This window comes from Fundulus heteroclitus, unplaced genomic scaffold (genome assembly GCF_011125445.2).
Source record: "Fundulus heteroclitus isolate FHET01 unplaced genomic scaffold, MU-UCD_Fhet_4.1 scaffold_38, whole genome shotgun sequence".
NCBI classification, from domain to species: domain Eukaryota; kingdom Metazoa; phylum Chordata; class Actinopteri; order Cyprinodontiformes; family Fundulidae; genus Fundulus; species Fundulus heteroclitus.
In genome coordinates this window covers 403,165-425,319 of record NW_023396792.1, presented here as the reverse complement: position 1 = coordinate 425,319, position 22,155 = coordinate 403,165, and the positions used below count along the sequence as shown (strand labels likewise).

General features: G+C 40.1%; 1 protein-coding gene across 6 annotated transcripts in view; it reads left to right on the top strand.

The window, feature by feature from the left end:
- The first annotated feature begins 3,990 nt into the window (after window positions 1–3,990).
- Window positions 3,991–22,155, top strand: part of mybpc3 (myosin binding protein C3) — a 34,518-nt gene continuing 16,353 nt past the window's right edge. For 2 of the 6 annotated variants that reach the window (XM_021309591.2, XM_012850741.3), the window contains exons 1-18: window positions 3,994–4,159; window positions 10,371–10,499; window positions 12,164–12,241; window positions 12,698–12,846; window positions 13,271–13,388; window positions 13,485–13,533; window positions 17,164–17,223; window positions 17,334–17,336; window positions 18,810–18,982; window positions 19,077–19,209; window positions 19,356–19,358; window positions 19,448–19,572; window positions 19,651–19,756; window positions 20,126–20,292; window positions 21,274–21,439; window positions 21,523–21,629; window positions 21,738–21,767; window positions 21,843–21,982. In XM_021309591.2, coding sequence (XP_021165266.2) covers window positions 4,135–4,159; window positions 10,371–10,499; window positions 12,164–12,241; window positions 12,698–12,846; window positions 13,271–13,388; window positions 13,485–13,533; window positions 17,164–17,223; window positions 17,334–17,336; window positions 18,810–18,982; window positions 19,077–19,209; window positions 19,356–19,358; window positions 19,448–19,572; window positions 19,651–19,756; window positions 20,126–20,292; window positions 21,274–21,439; window positions 21,523–21,629; window positions 21,738–21,767; window positions 21,843–21,982 — 1,761 coding nt within the window. In that variant the 5' untranslated portion in view covers window positions 3,994–4,134. Of the gene's footprint in view, window positions 4,160–8,928; window positions 9,199–10,370; window positions 10,500–12,163; window positions 12,242–12,697; window positions 12,847–13,270; window positions 13,389–13,484; window positions 13,534–17,163; window positions 17,224–17,333; window positions 17,337–18,809; window positions 18,983–19,076; window positions 19,210–19,355; window positions 19,359–19,447; window positions 19,573–19,650; window positions 19,757–20,125; window positions 20,293–21,273; window positions 21,440–21,522; window positions 21,630–21,737; window positions 21,768–21,842; window positions 21,983–22,155 lie in introns of all 6 variants that reach the window. The other 4 variants (XM_021309592.2, XM_021309590.2, XM_012850739.3 and 1 more) reach the window with 3 other exon arrangements.

The following is a 22,155-nucleotide window of genomic DNA, read 5'->3' as shown; positions in this document are numbered from 1 at the left end:
TCCCGTCTGATGAACACTGAAAAGTATCTTGTGTACTTACAGGTCGGAAACTCCGACTAATGAGGAAAAATTGAATGCAGCATTAGCGTACATTTGATGTCCCCCCAAAACAACACACAGACATTAATGTCTAAACCGCCAGCAACTTAAATGAGTACACCCATAAGTTAAAATGTCCAAATTGTGCTCAAAGACTCAATACCTTATGCTTGATTATTCCAGCACCTTTACCCTCAGTTTCTTTAGCAAGACAATGGTCTTGGAGGTGTGTTTGGGGTCTTTTATCATTTAGAAAAACTGCCCTGTGGCACAGTTCCCAAAGGCAAGGGGATCATGTTCTGCGTCAGTACGTCACAGTCCATGTTGATGTTCATGGTTCCCTCAATGAACTGTAGGTTCCCACAGCCGGCAGCACACTCATGCTTGACTGTAGGTAAGACACATTTGTCTTTGAGCTCCTACCCTGGTTACCACCACATATGCTTGACACCATCTGAACCACATCAGTTTATCTATGTCTCCCCAGACCACAGGGCTACCATCCCTTATAATCCCTCATGGGGTCGTGGGGTTGCTGGTGCCTATCTCCAGCGTTCACTGGACGAGGACCACAGGGCATGATTCCAGAAATCTACGTCCTTAGTTTACTTGTCTTCATCTTTAGAGGAGGCTTTCTTCTGGGACAACAGCCATGCAGAGCAGTTTGAGTTTCAAACCTGGTAGCACTCATTCCTTTATTTTTTAAAAGACAACCTCTGTAAAAGGACGCTGAGGAGATGCACTTTCCTCCTTTGGTGGATCTGGCGAGGCCTGTTCAGAGTGGAACCCGTCCTGTTAAACCACTGCATGGTCTTGGCCACGGTGCTGCAGCTCCCCAGCAGGGTGTTGGCAGTCTCCTTATAACTTCCGCCATCTTTTATGTAGAGCAATTTCTTTTTCAGCGCCTCAGAGAGTTCTTTATCATGAGGTGTCATGTTGAACATCCAGTGATGAGTATGAGAGACTGTCAGAGTGGTAACACCAAATTCAACACAACCGCTCCCCATTCACACCTGAGACCTCGTTACACAAACTTGACATCCGGGGTTGGGAAATAGCTAATTGGGCACACTTTTGGACATTTTTACTGAGGGGTGTACTCACTTTTGCTGCCAGCAGTTTGGACATTAATGGCTCAATGTTGAGTTATTTTAAAAGGACAGAATATACACTGTTATACAAGCTTTACAACACAGAGGACTTTTTCAAAGTGATGGAAAATGGATGGATGGATGGATGGATGGATGGATGGATGGATGGATGGATGGATGGATGGATGGATGGATGGATGGATGGATGGATGGATGGATGGATGGATGGATGGATGTGAGGGGAACAATAAACAGAGATTTCTCAGTAATAATGTTTTTTGGGGGGGATGCCACAGGTACAATAAAATAATGTGTTGTGATGGAACCTTCTCGGTATCATAAACAGTATACTGGTTGTTAATATGGCCAGATGCATTTAATTTAATGGTTCTAAAAAGTTATTGCTTATAGGGTGAAATATAATACACATATTGGTTACAGTCAACAAAAAACATTGAATCTGTCAGAAAAGTTTAGATTTGCATGGCATTAAACAGGCAGTCTGTCACAAGATTCAACCAACGTGATCAGGTGAACAAAATCCTGTCTGATCCCATTAAGTTGATGTGAGTCATTCTATGGAGAAAGACAGGCCGGCTCAAATTAAGGGGGCGAGTCGGTCTCTGATCCATTCTGTCCAGATGCTGCCGGCCCCTCCATGGGCTCTGTGACTGCTATCTGTGGTGGGTAAGGGTGTAAGTTGAGTCTACCATGAGGGGGCGTTCAACTCCCTGTCCATTTATTTATTTATTGACTCATTTGCTTTTGTAAAAGGATTCAGGCCAATGTGACGTTCCTGTATCAGAACTACATCGTAATGCTTTTACTGTGATTTACAAACCCTCCAGTTTTCTTTGTTTTTTACTCTGAACCTTTTCTGTTCCACATCAGTTCAACAATTAACAAACATTTTTTATTCTGTCATATTTTTTTCCGAGTATGCTACCAATATATTACATTTCAAGGATGTATTTTACTGCATACCAAAATTACCTGATTTTTCAGGTGTATTCACTTACATGGTGTGATGTAATTTGGTAGGGAAAAACTTACAACACGTGGTTCAACACGTCCAACCATAAGTAATTAGACAAGAGAGAACTAAACCTAAAAATGCTTACGTGGACTAATTATATTTTTAGGTCTGTTACCTGGTCATCTGTGCCTCCTGCGTTGTCTCTTCCAGTCTTATCTCTGCGCCTCTTTGGTCACCTATTTTTTCTCTCTCTCTTCAACTGCTCCACTTACTCAGTCGCCTCCTTCTCCTTTTGTCTCTCTCTGCTATCATACTCTTCAACCTGATATTTAAAAAGCTCAGTTATTGTTCAAACATCTCATCAAAAAGTTGGGAAGCATTTTGTAAGAAAACTGGTGCCGACGTGTTAGAATATTAATTATTGGTGTTCACTTTTTTTGTGGTCAGGAACTGCAGAATTTATAGAGCACCTGGTTTTACTGTTCATCATTCCTAATAAATGACTTGACAGGGAGCGATAGGAGGGCTCTATCTTTCCGCTGCAGGGTGGATTCTTTCAGCTAAATAACTGCTACATCCTCCTTCTTTCTCTCTGTCACCAGAGTGCCTTGCCTCGGCTTGCTCTCCTGCTCCGCTCTGACTTCCAGACTGGCTCTGTCGTCCCTCTGGTGTCTGTTCTGTCGGAGCCACTAAGCTCAACTGTGGCTCTTAAAGAGAATGTGGTGTGTCTCCCACACTGGCTAATGGATGCTAAGCCTAAAAGCTACATTGATAAACACTAAGGGCTGCATTGCTGCTTACCTTGTTCTGGGTGGGAATCATGTGATTCCCTTCCTGCTGCACTTCCAGTCTCATCCTCATCTTTTTAATCTATATTTACTCATAAAAATCCCTCAAACTTCTCTGTTCATCTTTTCTTATCCTCTTTTCTTTCCTGTGCACCAGGAAAACCAGACATTCTGATGTTAGGCTCGAGCAGCTAAATTAACTTCAAAAGTTACAGTGAAAACCTGTCTCTTAATGGCCCATTAAAAAGCACACACAAACACACACACACACACACATATATATATATATATATATATATATATATATATATATATATATATATATATATATATATATATATAGTCATCCATCCTTTGTCATCCATCCATCCATCCATCCATCTTTCAGTAATGCATGCTTATCTTTCATTAGTTGACAAAATCAAACCAAATCTCCAGTCAGTTATATGCTGCCCCTTTTTGTCATGCTTAGAAAATATTTCTAACATTTAAATTATGTCAGAAAATGTAAACTTTATGCATTGACAACCGAACAAAGCAATACAATAAAATAACATGTACACATTTTGTTAGTTTTTCTTTATTGAAACATTCTGAAACCTTCAATGAACCATGAATTTGTAGCTGAGTTAAGTGATTTTTGGGTGCAGTTACACCCATAGTCGCCAGACATCTACCCACCTCTGAAGTACAACAGTGGTCGAGCTAAGTGTTTCAGCAATGCAGAGATTTCCCATTTGTAAATGAAGTCTTACAACTATCTTTCAGCTGAAATTAAGCGCACCATGCAGCAAGCATGGGGCAGATAGAGACCAAAGACAAAAAGAAACAGGGAAACTGAAGACCACCTTCTAATTCTCCTTGTTAGAGTTAGATGGAGACAGGGTGCAGCAGAGAACAAAAACTTCTTCTAAATTCTTTGTTCTAATTATAACCTCTGTTTTGCATCCCTTCCCCACACTCTCAAGGCCTATCATTCAGCTGAGGTGGTGCAGAAAGGATGGTCGAAATATAGCTCAAGGTCAGACATAAGCAGGGTGGGGTGGTGTGAGCTAGGTCATTGCCTCTGGTGAAGGAACAGCGGGTTTTTAATACACTGTGTGTTAGGTCTGGCCTGGAAAATGGCTGCAGGAGTGGGTTGGGTTTGGAAACAGGACCACTATTAAAGGCCGGGGCTTGACCCTGGGAGCAAACCGGAGCGGCTGAGTAACACTACAGAAGTGAGAGGATATCGTTCAGGATGCCAGAACCAGCCAAAAAAACAGGTATGTTTCATTTAGCTGCTTTGTGAGACGATTAATTAATTAATCGATTATAATAATAATCGATTAATTAATTAATATTCACTTAATGGATTACCTTGATTTACACCAGTTATTGTTACTGCTACACCAAGAGTACGTTTCTTAGTTAATGTGAAAAATAAGTGCAAGTCATTAGACTTTTTTACATGTTTATGTTAAATATTTGTAAGATATGAGACAAATCCAAAACTGCATAACTAAATAAAAAGCTCATAATTAAGTCAAATCCAAAATGCCGACAACATATAAGGTAATAACTATAACTAAATAAAAAAAATACTTTATTAATCCCAAAGGGAAGTTACACTAACATTTGCATTACGAGTTAAGCTAATCTAATTCTACTGAATTCATTTCTTAGTTTCGTAATCCATACGGCTTGGTTTTGTGATGTAACAGCGCTCACATGGGAGCCAAAATAAGCCCATACCAGGTGCAATAACGTGTCCAATGTTCACAGCACTTTCAGCAGGAAACAGCTCCGTCATGTCAGGAACTCTTGTCAACGTGCTCCTGTCAGCTGGAGACATTGTACGAGGTGAACCCGATACTTGTCACATTTCCGACATCGCTGCATACGCAAAACCATCCCGAGATCCAAAATCCCCAACAGGATTACAGCGTGACAAATGATAGCCACAGTTTTCCCTTTGCGAACGACGATAAGTTGCTTGTTTGTGCTATCAGATGGCACAGTGGTGTCCAAATGGGCCACTCGCATGTGGTAAGACCTGCAGTGTGAAGGATTTGAGCAGCACAGTAACCGTTTGGATTATCTTGAGCCTGTAGTTATACTAATAGCTGTTATTAACACCCCGCGGCCTCTGTGATGCAGAAATATTTTGGCAAGCAAACCTAAATTAGGAATCCACCTGTTAAACTTTTTTTTTTTCAAACTAAATCCATTCAGCTTTTAATTAGCTTAAGAAATAAACCCAAAGTTACAAAACTAGGGAACAAATAGATCGTCTGCTTTTGCTGTGGGCCGTGAGGCACACCATCCAGAGCGCCATGTTGTCAGGGGGCGTTACAGGTGCTCGGGCATATGGATATTGTGGATGTGAGACCTAGGAAGCGCGGTTTGTTGTACCATCGAAAGCATCTACTACATAGTTCATGCGGTGCCTTAAACCAAACACGTGGACCTCTAAGAAAAACCTGTCAAACTTTACACCACTGGTGAATAACAGTTCAAACACATGTATGCTGTCTTAACTGGAGATTATTAACATTTTCAAAGAAGTGTTGATCATGTTATTTTGGACCCTGATCAAGTGAAAAGCTCAGATTTAGACAATAGATGGCAATAGGTGCTGTACCATTAGTTGTAGCACCAAGTTTAGGTTCCTCTTTGGGTTGATAAAGGTCTTTTAAATATGTTGTGATGACTGACAATAATCTAAAATGACAATGCAACCTCGTTTTATTGTTTCCATTGATAAGATGGTTTGAATTTACCCTTTAGTTATTTATTGTTTGTTCCACGTTGTATTCCCGTGTGGAACTACCCCACATTCAAATCTGTAAATAGTATCTGTATCTATGTAACGCCTACATATAGGTCAGGATTCCAGGCGCGCTGTGCCATGTGTGAAACACCTCCACCATCAGAGCTTTCAGTTGGACTATTTTTAGACCCCTTTTGAAGATGGCAAGTGTTCGATAGTGACAACTTTTCCAAACAGGGCTAATGCAGGAACTTTAACAGATGGTCTATTACGCAGGCACAGTGAGAAGACCTTTACAAGGAAATATCATAGTGATCTTTCCATAGATCACTAAAGACACCTGACATTGCCATCGGTTCTAATATACATGTTGATGTGTAGTTTTCTAAAACATCACCTGTTCCTGATTTTATTTTAGAGCTTTATGGTTTCATTTCTGACTCATTATCAACAAATCTATGATTATTTTTCCTCCTAACCTCAACTTGGAATCATTTAAGCATAAATATGTTTTTTATCTTCAATCTGGATCTGAGAATACGTGCTGGTCAACATATTTTTACAACTTTTATAAACTGGACGGACATTGCTTCAATCTTCTCTCAATGGTTCTGCAAATACCCAAATGCTTGAAGAGGTTATGGGTCATCTTGTTGTTTTTAAATTTATTACATCTTTGGGAGACATGTCAGGGCACCAGACAGGCTTTTCCGATGTCTAAAGCTAGTTCCTCCTGTTAAAATAGTTGGATGGTCATAATGGAGGGACAGAAAATCAAGAAAGTTCAAACATGCAGTGTCAGTACACATGCCAAGAGAATGAATTATTACAAGAAAGGAGTACATCAGAGGGACTAATATAAAACTGATAAACTTTACATAATACTAACACTACAGAGGCAAATATAGCAACAACTGAGAAATCAAAGAGTTTGAGACAGGTGTGATGAATCAAGATCAATATGTGGCGCGTGTGGAGGCATAATACAAGCAGACAGAATTAAGGCCTGTACATACTCGGCATAAACCTAAGAGAATATTTACTCAAGATGGAAAGAACATTTTTATTCCTAATGAAGCATACGAGTGCAAACCTTTTCGGAAATCTGCACCAGCAGTAAAGCTGGGATAACCAAATCTCTCTTATACCAAACAAGGAAACACTTTTTGTTCAGCTAATTTTCTAGAACAAGCTGAGAGAATCCCTAACCTAGGGCTGCAACAATAAAGTTAAATTAGAAGTGAACATTGTTACAGAACGGGCAAACGCTGCAGAGGAAGGGACACAATGAAGACTTCGCAGGAGTCCTACACTTGAGTTCTTGTGAAGTATGATATGTCCAGGCCAGAAATGTTCTTGTTCTTGTTCTTGCCACCTTGAGTAAAGGCCAATACATACTACGCAAGAACAGAGTACGCGCTGCCAGGGCTGTAAATATGAGAACAAAATTCTTTCTGACCAGGACATTTCATACTTGACAAAAGCCCAAGTGGAGAATTGGGCCTCTCATGCTTCTGCACAACAAGCTGCAAAAAGTCCAAAACCTGGCCTACAAGAAAAGAGTGAAGTTTATTCTTGCAGCCCTGGGATAGCAATCAAATTCCTCTGTTCGTTTGAAGTCTGTACAGGCTTCGATGGAGTACATACAGCCTTTAACACACAATGAGAGTAAAATGTATGTATTTGTTGGCTTCCTAAAAAACAATTTTAAAAGTTATCAAGGGAACAGTGTTTGTTATAAAAATGTGTGTTTGTAGTCTTGCAATATATTCTTTCCAACTTGCTTTAGTGTATTTTAAATTAAACTATAAGCCCCAAAGGGACCTAAATGTGATTCCACATGCTTTCCTGCTTATCTTTAACCTGACAACAGCCAGCTGCATGTATCGCTCCGCCTAGCTCCACTCACATACATCTGGGACACGGCCATAGGAATTGCCTTTACTGAAGGCTGGGCCTTATCAAAACTCCTTGCATATGATTGGATAAGCCACTTGTCTGTCATCTTTATCGACGTGCTATTTCAACCACTCACACCGAAGCTAACCCGTGACGCTGATGAGACCGACGCAGGAAAAAAAAAACTTTTTTTTTTTTTTATGTGTTTGCGGCTCTCTAGTGCAGGGTTTCCCGCAGCGCTATCTCGGCGAGGCGGCCGCGGAAAACGTGTCGTCCAACCCCCCCCCCCCCCCCGCAAGTCGGTCCGCCTCGCATAAGCAAATTCCTGCGGGAAACACTGTAGTGGCACACCTTTTATTGACAGTGAGCTGACAGGAAGAGGGGGGAAGACAGGCAGCAAAGCGCCGCGGGTCGGAGTCGATCCCGGGCCGACCGCGTCGAGGACTAAAGGCCTCCCAATATGGTTCGCGCTAACCGCTAACCGCTCCGGGGCGCGTCCGCGTCCGCGCCCCGGAAAACAAAACTTGCCAAATCCGGTCGGGAGAAGGGCGAAAACATGGTTTCCACCAACAAAAACCTTCAGAGCCGTTCTCTGATGTTCTTTTAATGAAACAATATCAGATAGATTGGACAACACGGAAGAAATAGCAGCATCAATGCTAACGCTTGCTTCCTCGACGCGAGCCGCCATTGTTGTTGGAATCTCACGGTGGCTTCTCCACTACGTCACATCCATGAAACACCCGCCCTGCGTCCTGATTGGCCAGACCAAAAATTTGGTTGGGGAAATCATTTTCAATGAGCGATGTCCCAGATGTATGTGAGTGGAGCTAGGCGGAGCGATACATGCAGCTGGCTGTTGTCAGGTTAGCTTATCTTAGCTCCTCCAAGACAAAATCTGTGCTGAGTCACCTGAATACAAACTAGAGATAACTTTCACATTCACCTTTTCCTTTACCTTTTAACTGGCCTTTAGACGAATGCATTGCAGACCTGAAATGTCAAAGAAAAAGAGTATTCATCTTTACTGCTATGGCCGCGTAATATACTGTTCTAATTACTTGAGAAGTGTTTAAGGTTAATCAGAAGAACTGAGCTTTAAAGGTTTCCCTAAACAGTAATAAACATGCTAAACTACAGCACGCATAATCAAAAACCTAGTGAATGGTAAGAACCTGTGATTTTATAATATTCTTTAAGTGCAACAACACTTTTTCAGATTTCGTCTAACTTGTGTTTGGTTACAGCATATCTGCTGAATGATCTCACATAGTGCTCAGTCGATCAGCGAAACAATGAAAAGCTGAGTTTACTGATAAAAAGATCACAGTCCCATTTTTTTTTTTTTACGCTTCAAAGTGTTTACTTCGACCCTGTCTCTAGTTTCAGCTTTTTCCAAGAAACCAAAGACTCAGGAGGCAGAGGTAGGCTCCTCCGTGGCTTTTGAAGCCGAGACCGAGAAGACTGACGCTAAAGTAAAATGGCAGTGCAACTCGAAGGATATTGCCAGTGGCAACAAATATTCAATCACAGCAGATGGAAACAAGCACTCCCTCACTATAAGAGACATCAGCCTGGAAGATGCCAATGTCTATGCTGTGATTGCTGGGGGCTCAAAGGTCAGGTTTGAGCTGCGGGTCATATCAAAGCCAGGTGGGAGATTTTGATGCTGCAGCTGTGCATTTGAGGCCTCTGATCATAGCTTGTGTAGTCATCACCGAGCACAAAGCGGAGCACTCAATTTAGAAAACCACTGAGGCAAGAAACACTGGATGCACGGCATGCGCTTGATGTTTCTCCACCGCGTTCTCCATCCTTTGATGAAATCTGTGAAGCACTACGTGCTTTCTGTTGGCTTTTGATAGCTTGGTAGGAAATGCTGAGATATTAATAACTTTTCAATTAATATATTTAAGGCTAGGCTTCAGTATAAATACTGAATAAGTTATTCAAATTGCTAGTCTAAACACTTGGTTTAAAGCTGGTAAAAAATGTTAATAATGTCTCATCAGTATGATTTCCGAGGGCCATAGTAAAGCGCTTAGTGAAACATCCAAAGCTTTGCTGTGCACCAAATTTTAATCCCAATACAACACTTCTTTATAACATTTTACATGCTTTTAAATGGTTGTTTATAACTCCTTTACACAAACAACTAAATTCATAACGGAGAGCCCACAGGTACAAGTATTGAAATGTATGGAAGTAAACCAGTATCTGTGGTTGGGGGAAAAAACCTGTTGATTATTTGCTGTAAATGTGCTCAATTTCTGTTTTATGTTCTCATTTGTTTAAACAGTCCTCAAATTTTCCAAACACTTAATTTAAGACTGCTGATGCTGAATCATTTTCTTCAGAGGATATGAGCACTGTAGTTTCCAATGTTTACTTTGTGCCTCTGAGCAACATCGCACCAGGAGACTGTCAATGTGACGTGCTAAGGACGTTTTCATCTCATAAGAAGAAAGCAAATGTTTTGCAAAAAAAATAAATGGCATGCTGCAAATGCATGGCTGCAGCTGTCCACGCCCCACTTTGCCGCCACGTTATTTCCTCATGACTAACCACCACTTGACAGACCCTGAGCACCACAATGAGAGGCAGATGATAACATGTGGAAAGTTAGCTGGCCATTTAGAGATGATAAGACGAGGAATATTTAATAAAACGCTAAGCTCAGCATATTTTCACTTTAACAATAACATGACCCGTTAAAGCAAACGGTCACCTCAAAGGCAGAAGCAAAGTATGTTTTTTTTTATTTTTTTCACTGTTTTTTATGTCTTGTGTGTGCTTTTGATACCGCCATGATGAAATCGACGCAGAGGCTCCAGCTGAGGCCCCTGCTGGTGGACAGGATGATGTTAAGGCTGACCCGGCCTCTGGTCCGCCTCCTGCAGCTCCCACGCAGGGAGAGACTTCTGCTCCAACACAAGATGCTCACCCAGCTGAGGGTGAGTTACCGGGTACCATTATCAGGGCTCCTACACGTTTTATATTTCAAAATGTAAAACTTTCCCAGACTTTTATAGAGGAGATTTGGATATTTGCCCACAATAAGGGCAAAAGTTTGGGTTTAAATATTAGCTGTATGATCTATAAATCATGAAACAGCTTCATTTATTGATTTACTTATTTTCAGCACACTAAATAAGGTCTGTTTTTAAATCTATAACAGATTTTTGTACTGCAGCATGTTAATCACTGCCATATTTTTCTGTTAAAAGCAAAATAAATTAGGATTTTCTTGCTTTGTTTGATGCTTAAATCAGACCCACGCTCAAAAAAGTGACCGATAAGTTACCTACGTTATATTAACAATTAAATTGCAGTTAACACATAAAAAAGGTGTTTGTTTTGTTAAAAGCAATCATGTAATGCTTGCTAGGAAAATCTATTTAACCCAACAAAGACCTTTTTCATGTGTTAACTGGAAATTGAATGTTACTATCAAGTAAACGGCTGCCCTGGTTCACTTTTTCAGTGTTTAGTTTCAAAAACGTGTCTGGTCCAGCGTAATAGTTTGCTCTTCATTTTAGCCTTTTCAGAGGACTAGGAATTATATTCCACTGTTTAATAACTTTCCAAACCCCAAGCATAGTTTATGCACAGAAAAGATAAATATGTCTGCTGGAAATTAGATATTTTTTTCTATGCTGGATTATTAATTTATTCATTTATTTATTTGGGTGGGGATGTCTTAGTTTCAGCACCCCTTAGACTGAAATATAAAACTTCCACCTATATCCAGGTTGTCTTAAATAACAAAAACAAGAAGGACTCATGCAGCTTAAGCGAAAATTCAGACCGAAGAAACTCTATTGCCTACCTCCATCAATCAGGGACTCATCCACCTCTGACACAAGCCAATCAGCTTTGAACTGCTCCTCCTCAAAGCCAATAAGCATCCTGGGTTCATCTTAAAAAGAACTCCACATCCTCGTCTCGGCCTTCTGCTCAGCGAGCAAGCAGTGGCTGCGCGTGTTTGGTTTGGACTCTGTCGACCGGATTCAACCCACCTCCATCCCCTTCTCCACCATTGTAGCAAGCTCCGCCTGGCTTTCCTATGGTCCTCCTTCAACCTCGTCCCTATCAGAGTGTAATTCCTCCTGGACTCTTATGGAATTCCCAGTCACTCCTTAAAACGGTCCGGCAGAAGACCGCCATGCTGAGCCTGGTTCTGCCAGAGGTTTCTTCCCAAGGGGGAGTTTTTTCTCTCCACAGTCGCTTCATGCTTGCTCATCATGGACAGTTCATGAAAACCTGTGTTTATCAAGTTGGACATCTAGCTCAAACAGATCATCATATGGACAGAAAAAACTTTGCTTATCTCCACTCCACCACCAGTTTCAGACCCGGGGGGAAATATCCCTGTTCTCATACGCCTGCTAATGCATATTCAAGTATAATTCAGCGTGAATTTTTCCTGCCGAGGTCTGAGCGCCAAACTCTTAAAATATTGTATCAATAAAATTCTTCTAATTGCCTTTTCTTTCTGTGTGAGTTTTTCAGATTGAATTGATCCGTTGTGAAGTCATTATATTCTGGTTACAATAAATCTAGTCTTTGATGCATTGACTTTATGTGGACATATTGACCTTGCTGGACTTTTCTTCAGAGGCGCATCCTCCAGACACCAGACAGGACCTGACTGGACTCTTCACAGAGAAACCTCAGAGTGGAGAAGTCACTGTGGGTGAGTTGATTTAAAACACCAGACTTGTTTTTTTTTTTTTTTTGTTTTTTTTTAAAGACTTGTTTCTAAATAATAATGAAATGCCTTATCTTTCATATCACAGTCTTACCAGATTAAAAAAAGTTATATATGGATGCCAACTTTGCAATGAATGCTAGTTACAGTGTTACCTAACACTGAATCAGACAGGCTAAATTTCAATGCTACAGAAGGTGCCATCATTTTGTTTCTGATTCACTGAAAAATAACATGACATGTAAAACGGACTATTCATTATCATTTGGTATTTTTTCCAAATCTGCATCTTCACGTGACTGAAGCAGCATTAAGAAATGATAGAATACAAAGCTAGAAGTCTAAATAAAAAATAAAAAAAATGTAACACTGCTGATAATCTTCAGAACTTTATCACTGGACGTAAAACCAAATAACAAAATGTCTGTTTGTTGTATGTAGGTGAAAACTTCACATTTGTGGCCAAAGTAAACGCTGAATCCCTTTTGAAGAAACCCAGCGTGAAATGGTTCAAGGGGAAGTGGATGGACTTAGCCAGCAAGTGTGGAAAACACCTGCAGCTAAAGGAAACCTACGACCGCAACACCAAGGTAGACTGGTGCTACTCAGAGATGTACATTGATTATTAGTCTGTTCAGTGCCGATTGGTCTTATTTCTACACTTGAATGGGCCACAAGAAATAAACTAGAAGATGCAACATTTTGCAACAGGGGCAACATATTTGTAACATATTCTGTCCATTTCCCCCAAAGTTAGGCAATGCGGTTGCTCAGATACATGAGCTGATGACATATTGAAATACAACCAGGTTATATTGGAGTGGTAATATCATGCTAAGTATACCTTAAATCTACATTTGTTAATTAATTGTTAACAAATGTAGATTTAAATTCTGTAAAATAAAAAAGCAAGCTCAGAGTCCTAATGATCTTGTCTGTTTTACGTTGTCTTGCTGAGAAACGTCATTTAATCTCTATTTCCTTCATTTTGTGTCGTCATGCCTGTGGTTTCAGGTGTACACCTTTGAGATGCACATCATTGCTGCTAAAGCTAACTTTGCTGGCGGTTACAGATGTGAGGTTTCATCCAAAGACAAGTTTGACAGCTGCAACTTTGACTTGACTGTACATGGTGAGCGTTGTTTATGTTTTGCTTCTCATGTATTTTACTTGTGACTAACGATGTTTCAGGACAGCTGATCAGTTTAGCCTCTGCTCTGCCTTTCAGAGGCCCGGGCTCCTGAAGGTCTGGATATAAGAGCAGCTTTCAGGCGCACGTAAGTGACTCATAAAAAAGGGAAAAAACATTTTTAAGCATAATTTACATCAAATTACCAAATTTGGATTAAGGTTCTACTGATCTTTTCTTGACTTTGAGCTAATATAACTAACAATGTTAACAATGTTAAAAATTTTTTTAGAAATCCACATTCAGAAAATAAATGTACCTAAAAACAGAATCTTACTTCTTAAGTTGATCAGTGTCTAGAAATTTTAAAGAAACATTAATGGTTTCTTGTTGATCTGTGGTATAAATGTATTTAATAATTAAAAAGGATTCCAATATGTGATACAAAGACAATTTCTCTGGGCCACTCTTCAAATGGAAAAGGCAAAAGAAAAGAAAAGTTTTTTTTAATTCAGGAAATGGCAACATTAAAAGTGAAATAAATGTCTTTGCTTGATGCAACTTTGACAAATATAATCTGCCTCGTATTGTAAACATCTGTCTTGAGACCAAGTTGATAAGTTGATTGGTTAAAGTTGAATATTTTAATGCCTTATCCAAAGCTAAGAGAAAAAGAGGGGTCTGGCTTATAGAGCAACACCAATTTATGGCAAATAAATCTTAATGTTCGTATCACTTTTGTTATAGAAGTCTAACCGGAAATGGTTTGAGTGCCGAAAAGCACATATATAGAGTAAATGCTACTTTGCAGTTGCACTTGATAATAAAAGCTTAACAGTAAAACAATCATCTCGATTTTCTTCAAATAAAAGAGCCTTTTGTTGGGTTGTGCAAGCGCTGAGTTTAAAATGAGATTGCATTACTGCAATGGTATGTGTGTTCATTAACTTTGAAAAATGCTAACCTATCAGGAGTGAAGGCGGTAAGAAGAGAAGTGGACCAGCTACAAGGTAGTAGAGAGATTTGGCACAATTATGGAGGCTCTTGGTCAAATTCTGAAGATTTGGATTTGCTTAATCACAGAGCAATCTGGACCAGGAAAAGAGGCCTGGGCTCTTTTTCATGGACTGATTATTCTCTGCATTACAGCCAAACAATCCAGTGTTTTGCATTTCACCGTCACCAGTTGACCGAGTTTTGAGACTGACCACAGGAGGACGATCAACAGAGAGCTAAACCCAAAAGTGAAAACATTAAAATCAACATGACGTTAACCTTTAACTTTACGTGGGCTAAGATTTGGTCTGCAAAACTGTCAAACAGCTTGAAGTAGCGTGTGTGTCAGCTCCTCCTGATCCCCTCCTGAGTCTGAGTCAAAACAGCCGAGGCAGCTGCACGAGCAGCCATGTGGCTGAGTGAGATTTGAAGGTTGTTTTATCATACTGAAAGTGCAGGATGTGCTAAGACATCCAGGCTTTTCAGCAGCAGACCTCCTCTGGGGAAGGGGAGGGAGGGGTGGGGGGTTGCCACACAGAGGAAATGCAGCTACAGTGTGTTGTAACTTCACCACAGACCAGAGACTCACCTTCAAATGCTGTTACATCAGAGGTTGGACATTGACTCATCTATGCCAGAGTTTTTGTTTTATTTTTTATCTTTGATCCCACCGTCACTGATAGGAAACAAGCACGCTCTAAAGGTTTGGTGCCTGCCTGCTTTGCTTCACACTGACTGTTTTGTCATTGCTTGGATTATGGCTGCAGCTTGATGCGATAGTTTTGTGCTTCTGGGATTTGCGATTCTTCCAGGAGGTCTACACATCCCGTTTTTAAGTCCTGTCTTTTTTGCCCGCCACCTTTTTTTCCCCTTATTCGCCAGGAGCCATGTGACCTCCCAAAGGAACGGTGACCTACTACAAGACATGATCAAATCTTGAGTTGTTAGCAGCTGATGCTGATGAAGACAGGGTTCCTAGACATTTTCCATTTCTAAATTCCAGATGTTTAGAAACTCAGGTTTTCAAGTAACGGCTCCAAAATGGTGCACAAAAGCCAATTCGTAAACCTAAAAAAAATCACACATGTAATATTACAATATCTCAAGCTTGTTTTGTAGTGATCATGGCTCCATATTTTAAGATCTTGTGGTATGAAGACATTTCAAGCTTATTTGGTAGTGATAACATTTAGATTTTTCTTTGACGTCACGGTTCATTAGCTCAGTAATTTGAAACAATTAAGCTTTTTGTTGCTGTAATCGTTTTATTATGTCAAGCTAACTAAACAAGGTAGTTTTTCCCAATGGTGGTTTCAGTATCTAATTATCCAGAGAACACAATGCTTTAAGCTTTGATAACAGTTCAGCTATCTAAAACAAACAAACAACAACAACAAAAGCCTAACTTGTTTTGTCTGGATAATGAGATAATGAGATAATGAGATTTCAAGCTTTTTGGTTGTTATAGCAGTTTAGTTAATTGATTATCTAGAGATAACAAGATCTCAAGCCTAATTAATCAGAGTAACGTTTTCATTATGACATCATCTTTAGATAAGACACATGTCTGCCTCATAAAAAAAATAATTTTGGTAACACATAATGACAATGAAGCTTCTTGATTCTTGATCAAACCACTTTTGTTGCAGCTCCTAATATTATTATTTATGTGAAATCTCAATATCTTGTTTTATTAAGATACAGTAACTGTTTTTCAATCATGTTTGGCAAAAAACACATGGTTTTCTAAGTATCTTGGTAACATGGCCTGCAACTCATTTTGAACTGGTTTCATTATCTCATAGCACTGAGATAGTGAGATATTAAGCTTCTTGATGTAACAGTTGAGGTATCTGAGTATCTCAAGGTAAGAAGAGCTTGATCTTGTTTTGTCTTGATAACTGTTTTATTATTTCATCATCTTTTGATACTAAGGCTCTTTATTAAAGTAATGGATGAGTTAAGTCAGAAATCACTACGGCGAGAATGGCAACTGGTTCAGTCTGAAAACCTCCATTATTCATCACTGCATTGCTTTTGTAGAACACCCCTACAAGGGGAATGAAAGCAATATTAAATGCTTAAACTGGCTGCAGCTCAAGAACTGCTCATTTTTGCATGAAAATAATTTTGTTATCTCAAAAAAGGAGTGTTGTCTTATAAAATAAAGAGATAGTCAATTCATAAAGTAAAGGAACTGGCCATAAAATTAATCTCAGCTGGTTTGCAAATATTGGCTTTTGAACACTTTTTTCTGGTGTTCTTAAAAGATGAGCAAAGGCAGAGAATGTCTCCCCAGAAAATTAATGTAAATTTTATATTTTTCCACACTTATCTAGAGTCCTGTGTAAGAATCCTGTACAAATAGTTAAATTGGATTGGATTTAGGACTGCAAAACTAACATATAAACGACTGCAAGCTAAACATTTGTCTTAAGAGTGCTTTATTATTATTATTAACAAGTTCTTACATTTGCTTCAGGTTGTAAAATATTTTTTTTTCAATGTGATTTCTCTATTTAAGATGCAGCCTCCGTATTAAAACCATTTCCAGGAAGGTTTCCTCACTTTCTTATATCTGTCCGTTTCAGATGTACCACCCAGCATCTTTAAGCATGGATTTTAGAGCAAAACCGATCAATCTCGATTTGCTATAAAGCCAAGGGAAAATATCTAGTTTGGTTAGAATGAAACCACATCTGCAACGACACATTTCTGTTCATTGGAGGATTAAAGTGAGTAAGCCATATGCTGTACTGTTGATGCTTTGTGATGTCTGCAGTAGCACAGATGGTAAAGAAGATTCAGGAGAGCTGGACTTTAGCGCCTTATTAAAAAAGAGGTGAGGAAATAAACTTTTTAAAAGTTATATTTAGAACAATGACTCTCATTATTATTTCATAATAATGCCTGTCTTTTCTTTGTTCTTTCTGGATGATCCTCTGTCACCAGAGAGTAAGTTACTTTTGCATTTGCAAACTGATGCATGTAACATTAATCTGTAGCAAAACAAACTCAGACATAAACTTGTGATGCACGCTGACCCTTTGATCACTAATGATAATTTTCCTTTTATCTTTGTACTAACAGTCAGTCCTTACAAAAGTTTCCTCACCAGCAAATCAAGGATCAGCTGTATCATCATTCTCCATCAGAGGATAATTACTGAAAACATTGCTAAACAAAATTACAGTCCTAACCTACTTGTTGCATGATTTGAGCACACGTTTGATCTGACTCACGACATGCAGTGTGGAGGTTTGATTTAAGCGGGGGTAAAAACCACATCTACTCCTAATCACCTTCTATTTGTTTTAGTAGTTCGAACGCTGCTTGTGTTTTACAATGTTCTTCTCTCTGAATGGACGAGATTCCGCTGACATGTATATATTTTATCTTTAAAAAACTTTGAACAGGATATCAGTGCTGTTATTCCATCCCAGCTGGATGACTGTAACTCTTTACATGTTGTTGCGCTGCAGCTCGTCTTCTGACCAGCAATAAAAAAACATGAACACATTTCCTCGCCTCTTGCTTCCCTTCACCGGCTCCCTGTTCATTTTAGAGTTAATTTTCTAATTTTGTTGTTGACTTACCAGGCACTGTACTGACAGGCTCTTGGGCATCTGTTGAGCTCCTGCAGCTCCTATGCGCCCTCTAGTTTTCTTAGATCTAATGATCACTTGTTCGCTTGATCAAAACAGCTTTTTTATCTTAAAATAAATTGCAAAAGATTTACTTTGGCTTTGAAAAAGCGACTTATGAACATATGTGGGAATCAGGACATGAGACTCTGTTGTGGAACGTGTCAGTCTTGATATAAACCGTTCCTCTTGGTATTCGTACCACTCGTATCATAGCTATTTATGCTGTGGTGTTATTAGCAGTCAAAACCATGGGGATAGTGAACCTGCAGTCTGGCTGATGCAGATCATTGAGGCACAGAGCAGAAAGAGTTTTGGTCTCGTAAAGACCACGACTGCTGCACCACATGGCAGGGCGAGCTGGTACAAGGTTCTGCACACAAGACAATAGGGCTTTGGAGCGGACTGTCTTGTGCACGTCACATTTGGCCAGTCCTCACATTCCTGTTACGTCCAACTCTGAGCCGCTGTGACGCCTGGGAATTGCACAATATTACCACCATTGGAAAGCCAAAATTGCATCCATATCAAATGTCATCTCCTTTCAAATTGAATCATTGACATTCAAAATTGCACCAGTCCTTCCAGGCTCTTGGCATGAATTTGATTAGCTTATTTACTGGTTTTAGATGATTCATTTAAGAAGTTTAAGATAGAGTGAAATAAGGTCCTAATATCTTCTATTAGTGCAACTCCAATCTTCTTGTTAAGCTTTGGCATTGTGTTTCTGTTTCAAAGTATTTGCTTCATGCCTTATTTTAACTTCATTCTCTGATTACCCTAGGTCCATTAAGCCAGTGCATGCGAGCACAGATCCCGATCTTGATGTGTGGAGCATCCTCAGCCACGCACCCCCTTCAGAATATGAAAAGATCGCCTTCCAGTACGGCATTACCGACCTGAGAGGCTTGCTCAAGAGACTGAAGAAGATGAAGAAGGAAGAGAAGAAAAGTGAAGGTCAGCATACTGGGATTATAACAGCCATTGTTTCCTCTAAACCTACAAAAAAAAAAAAAAAAAAAGACTGATTTGGTTTGTGATTCATGGCTAGCCTTCCTCAAAAAGCTGGACCCCGCCTATCAGGTGTTAAAGGGACATAAAATAAAGCTTGCAGTTGAGGTCGCCAATGAGAACGTGGAGGTGAAGTGGCTTAAGAATGGACAAGAAATCCAAAAGTCTGGAAGGTATGACTTTACCAGCACATAATAAGGAATACTGCACACATGATTATAATACAATCTACAAAGATGGAAATGTTCTCTACTGTAAATGTTCACTTTTCTCCCCTGCATCTGCATCTTGGCGACTTATCCTTTGATTGCACCTTCAGCAAGTAAGTCTCATCCAGGTTTTACTTGAAAAAAATGAATATAAAATAATGCCCTCTTGTTGTGCTGTGAGAATGCTCTTGTTCTTTTAAAGGTACATATTTGAGAGCGTTGGCAACATGCGCTACCTCACCATTAACCACTGCTCCCTAGCGGATGATGCCGCGTACACCTGTGTGGTGGGAGATGAGAAGTGCACAACGGAGCTCTTTGTTAAAGGTAATGCAGATTCAGAGGCAGTATGGAGCAAACCAACCAACACTTAATATTTTTTCCCTCTCATTCGATTTCCATCAGAGCCTCCTGTCACGATCGTGAAAAATCTGGAGGATCAGATGGTGATGAAGGGTGAGCGGGTGGAGTTGGAGTGCGAAGTGTCCGAAGAAGGAGCCAATGTGAAATGGTTAGATGTTGTTCTCCACTCCTCTCTACAAAGTTTTCGTTAGTTTCATTTTTACGACAACAGCTCAGTAACTAAAAGGTGCAAACAATGGTTGTAAACCATCTGATAACAAATCGTATTTTCCAAAATAAAGCTTGTCTGTTAACAAATCGCCTTTTCCACTCGAGGCGTACAAATGTAAAACGTATGTTTTGTAAGGCTTACTGAAATAAAGTTTTATTTCAATAAGCCTTTTTCTTCTTATTGACTGCTAAAGGTAAAATGGTAACATTAAAAATGAATAAAAGAAAATGAAACATTGAGAGATGTGAAAATGCCTCGAACATCTTCCGCTAACGTCGTTATCTAATGAGGACTTTTGCTGTGCAGGGAGAAAGACGGTGTTGAGCTAACCCGAGACGAATCTTTCAAATATCGCTTCAAGAAGGATGGCTGCAAACATGTGCTGATCATTAATGAAGCCACCAAAGAGGACGGCGGACACTACAAGGTCAAAACAAATGGAGGAGAGTCTGTGGCTGAACTGTTGGTGCAGGGTGAGGGTCATACTTCGGCTACTTTTCCTGCCAGTGCTGAGTTGTCCAAATGCACATTCGATGGTAGCTAAAGATGTTCTCATAGCTGAACAGTAGCCGGCTGCGCAGCCTTGTCATTCTTGGCGCGTTGACTTTGTGTAACTTGCGTAGTTCTGCCCAGGTTCCAGCAGCAGGACTCGGCCTGCGTCAGCTAAAGCTAGAATGTATCACCTGAAGGGCAGATATCTGTAGAGTAGCTTTTGGAAACTTTTACTGTCTTTGATTTTGAGTTATCTGGTTGGAAATGAGAGGGAAGAATGTGAGGTCAGAGGAAAACTTTTTCCTTCAGTCGGTACCTTAGAAGCACACAAGCTCCTTTTCAACTAAAAACAAAACTTGGCTTCATTCATCTTTTTTTCTTTCTTGTTTTCATGGAAAAGTCATAATTTATTCCTGTTTTCACACCGGTGAGAGCCTTTTTGATTAAGATTTTGATCATTTTTTTTGTCTCTGTTTTTTTTTTTTTTGTTGTGTAGATTTAGGCTAAGTAGTTTCCTGCTGTTTTTTTCAGTCAGGTTTATATGCTTTGTTAATTGAACTCCAACCTGCCAAGAACGACCAGCTGCCACACCGCGACAGGGATCAACACCTCAGACCGCTCCAGAGTTTCTATTATAATGCCATTCCCACCATATCTGCTCATTCCGACTTGGCTGACTAGTGTGGCCTTTGTATATCAGATCACAGTGGGGTAGTAATATCTCCCATGCACATCCTTTCTCATGATATGTAGAAATAATTCAATGCAATCCATTTTGTTTTTCATCAGAAATCATACAGATTGTTTTTGTGTCTGTTCCTATGCTGCATCAATATAAGAAACACATCATGCTGTCCCTTCCCATACAAATGCAGTATCTTTTTCCATCAAATGTGTGAAGGCATCGATTGTTTGCATTCTGAGCTCGCTCAGCTTGTGTATTTTTTCCCCTCACTGTGCAGAGAAAGAGCTGGAGATTTATCAGAGCATAGCAGACCTCACGGTAAAGGCAAAGGATCAGGCGGTGTTCAAGTGTGAGGTGTCGGACGAGAACGTGAGGGGAACCTGGTACAAGAATGGCGTTGAAGTTAAGCCTGATGCCAGGACAAACATCTCCCATATTGGGAGGTGAGGACACCAGACGTGCCAAATTCCACATTTAACACCACATGGATCCAACTTTGTACTTTTCTAAATTTATGAACACACAGAATCCACAAACTGACCATCGACGAGGTGAAGCCAGAGGATGAGGGAGACTACACTTTTGTGCCAGATGGCCACGCTTTCAACCTTTCGGCTAAACTCAATTTCCTGGGTACCAATGTTTCTTAAGCTTAGAAATTTCAAAGACATGATTTTAGCCCTAAAAGCTAAATGTGTAAAGATTTCTGCCTCTTTCTTTCTTTCTTTCTGTATTTTTCAGAGGTGAAGATTGATTATGTGCCTCGCCAAGGTACACAATTACTAATTTGCTCTCTTGTAAAGGAACACACTCAGCCTTTTGTAACCGTATGCGTTGCTTTCAAAGATCCTCCCAAGATCCACCTTGATTGCATGGGCCGCACCGCCGATTCAACTATCATAGTGGTGGCTGGAAACAAACTGCGCCTGGACGTCCCAATCACTGGAGATCCTGCCCCCACAGTGATCTGGACCAAAGGAGAGAAGGTAGGAGAGATGTGACGCCTGGTTGTATTAAAGTGCTGATGGCATCTATCTGTCCAAAGAGTTTTAGGTGAGATCTGACATCGGAGAGCTGCTAAGGAAGCAGCGTGTCATTCTCCAATGCTGCAGTTTCAGGTCCAAACAAGAAAGCCCAAGCGTGTTCTAACAAACCATGA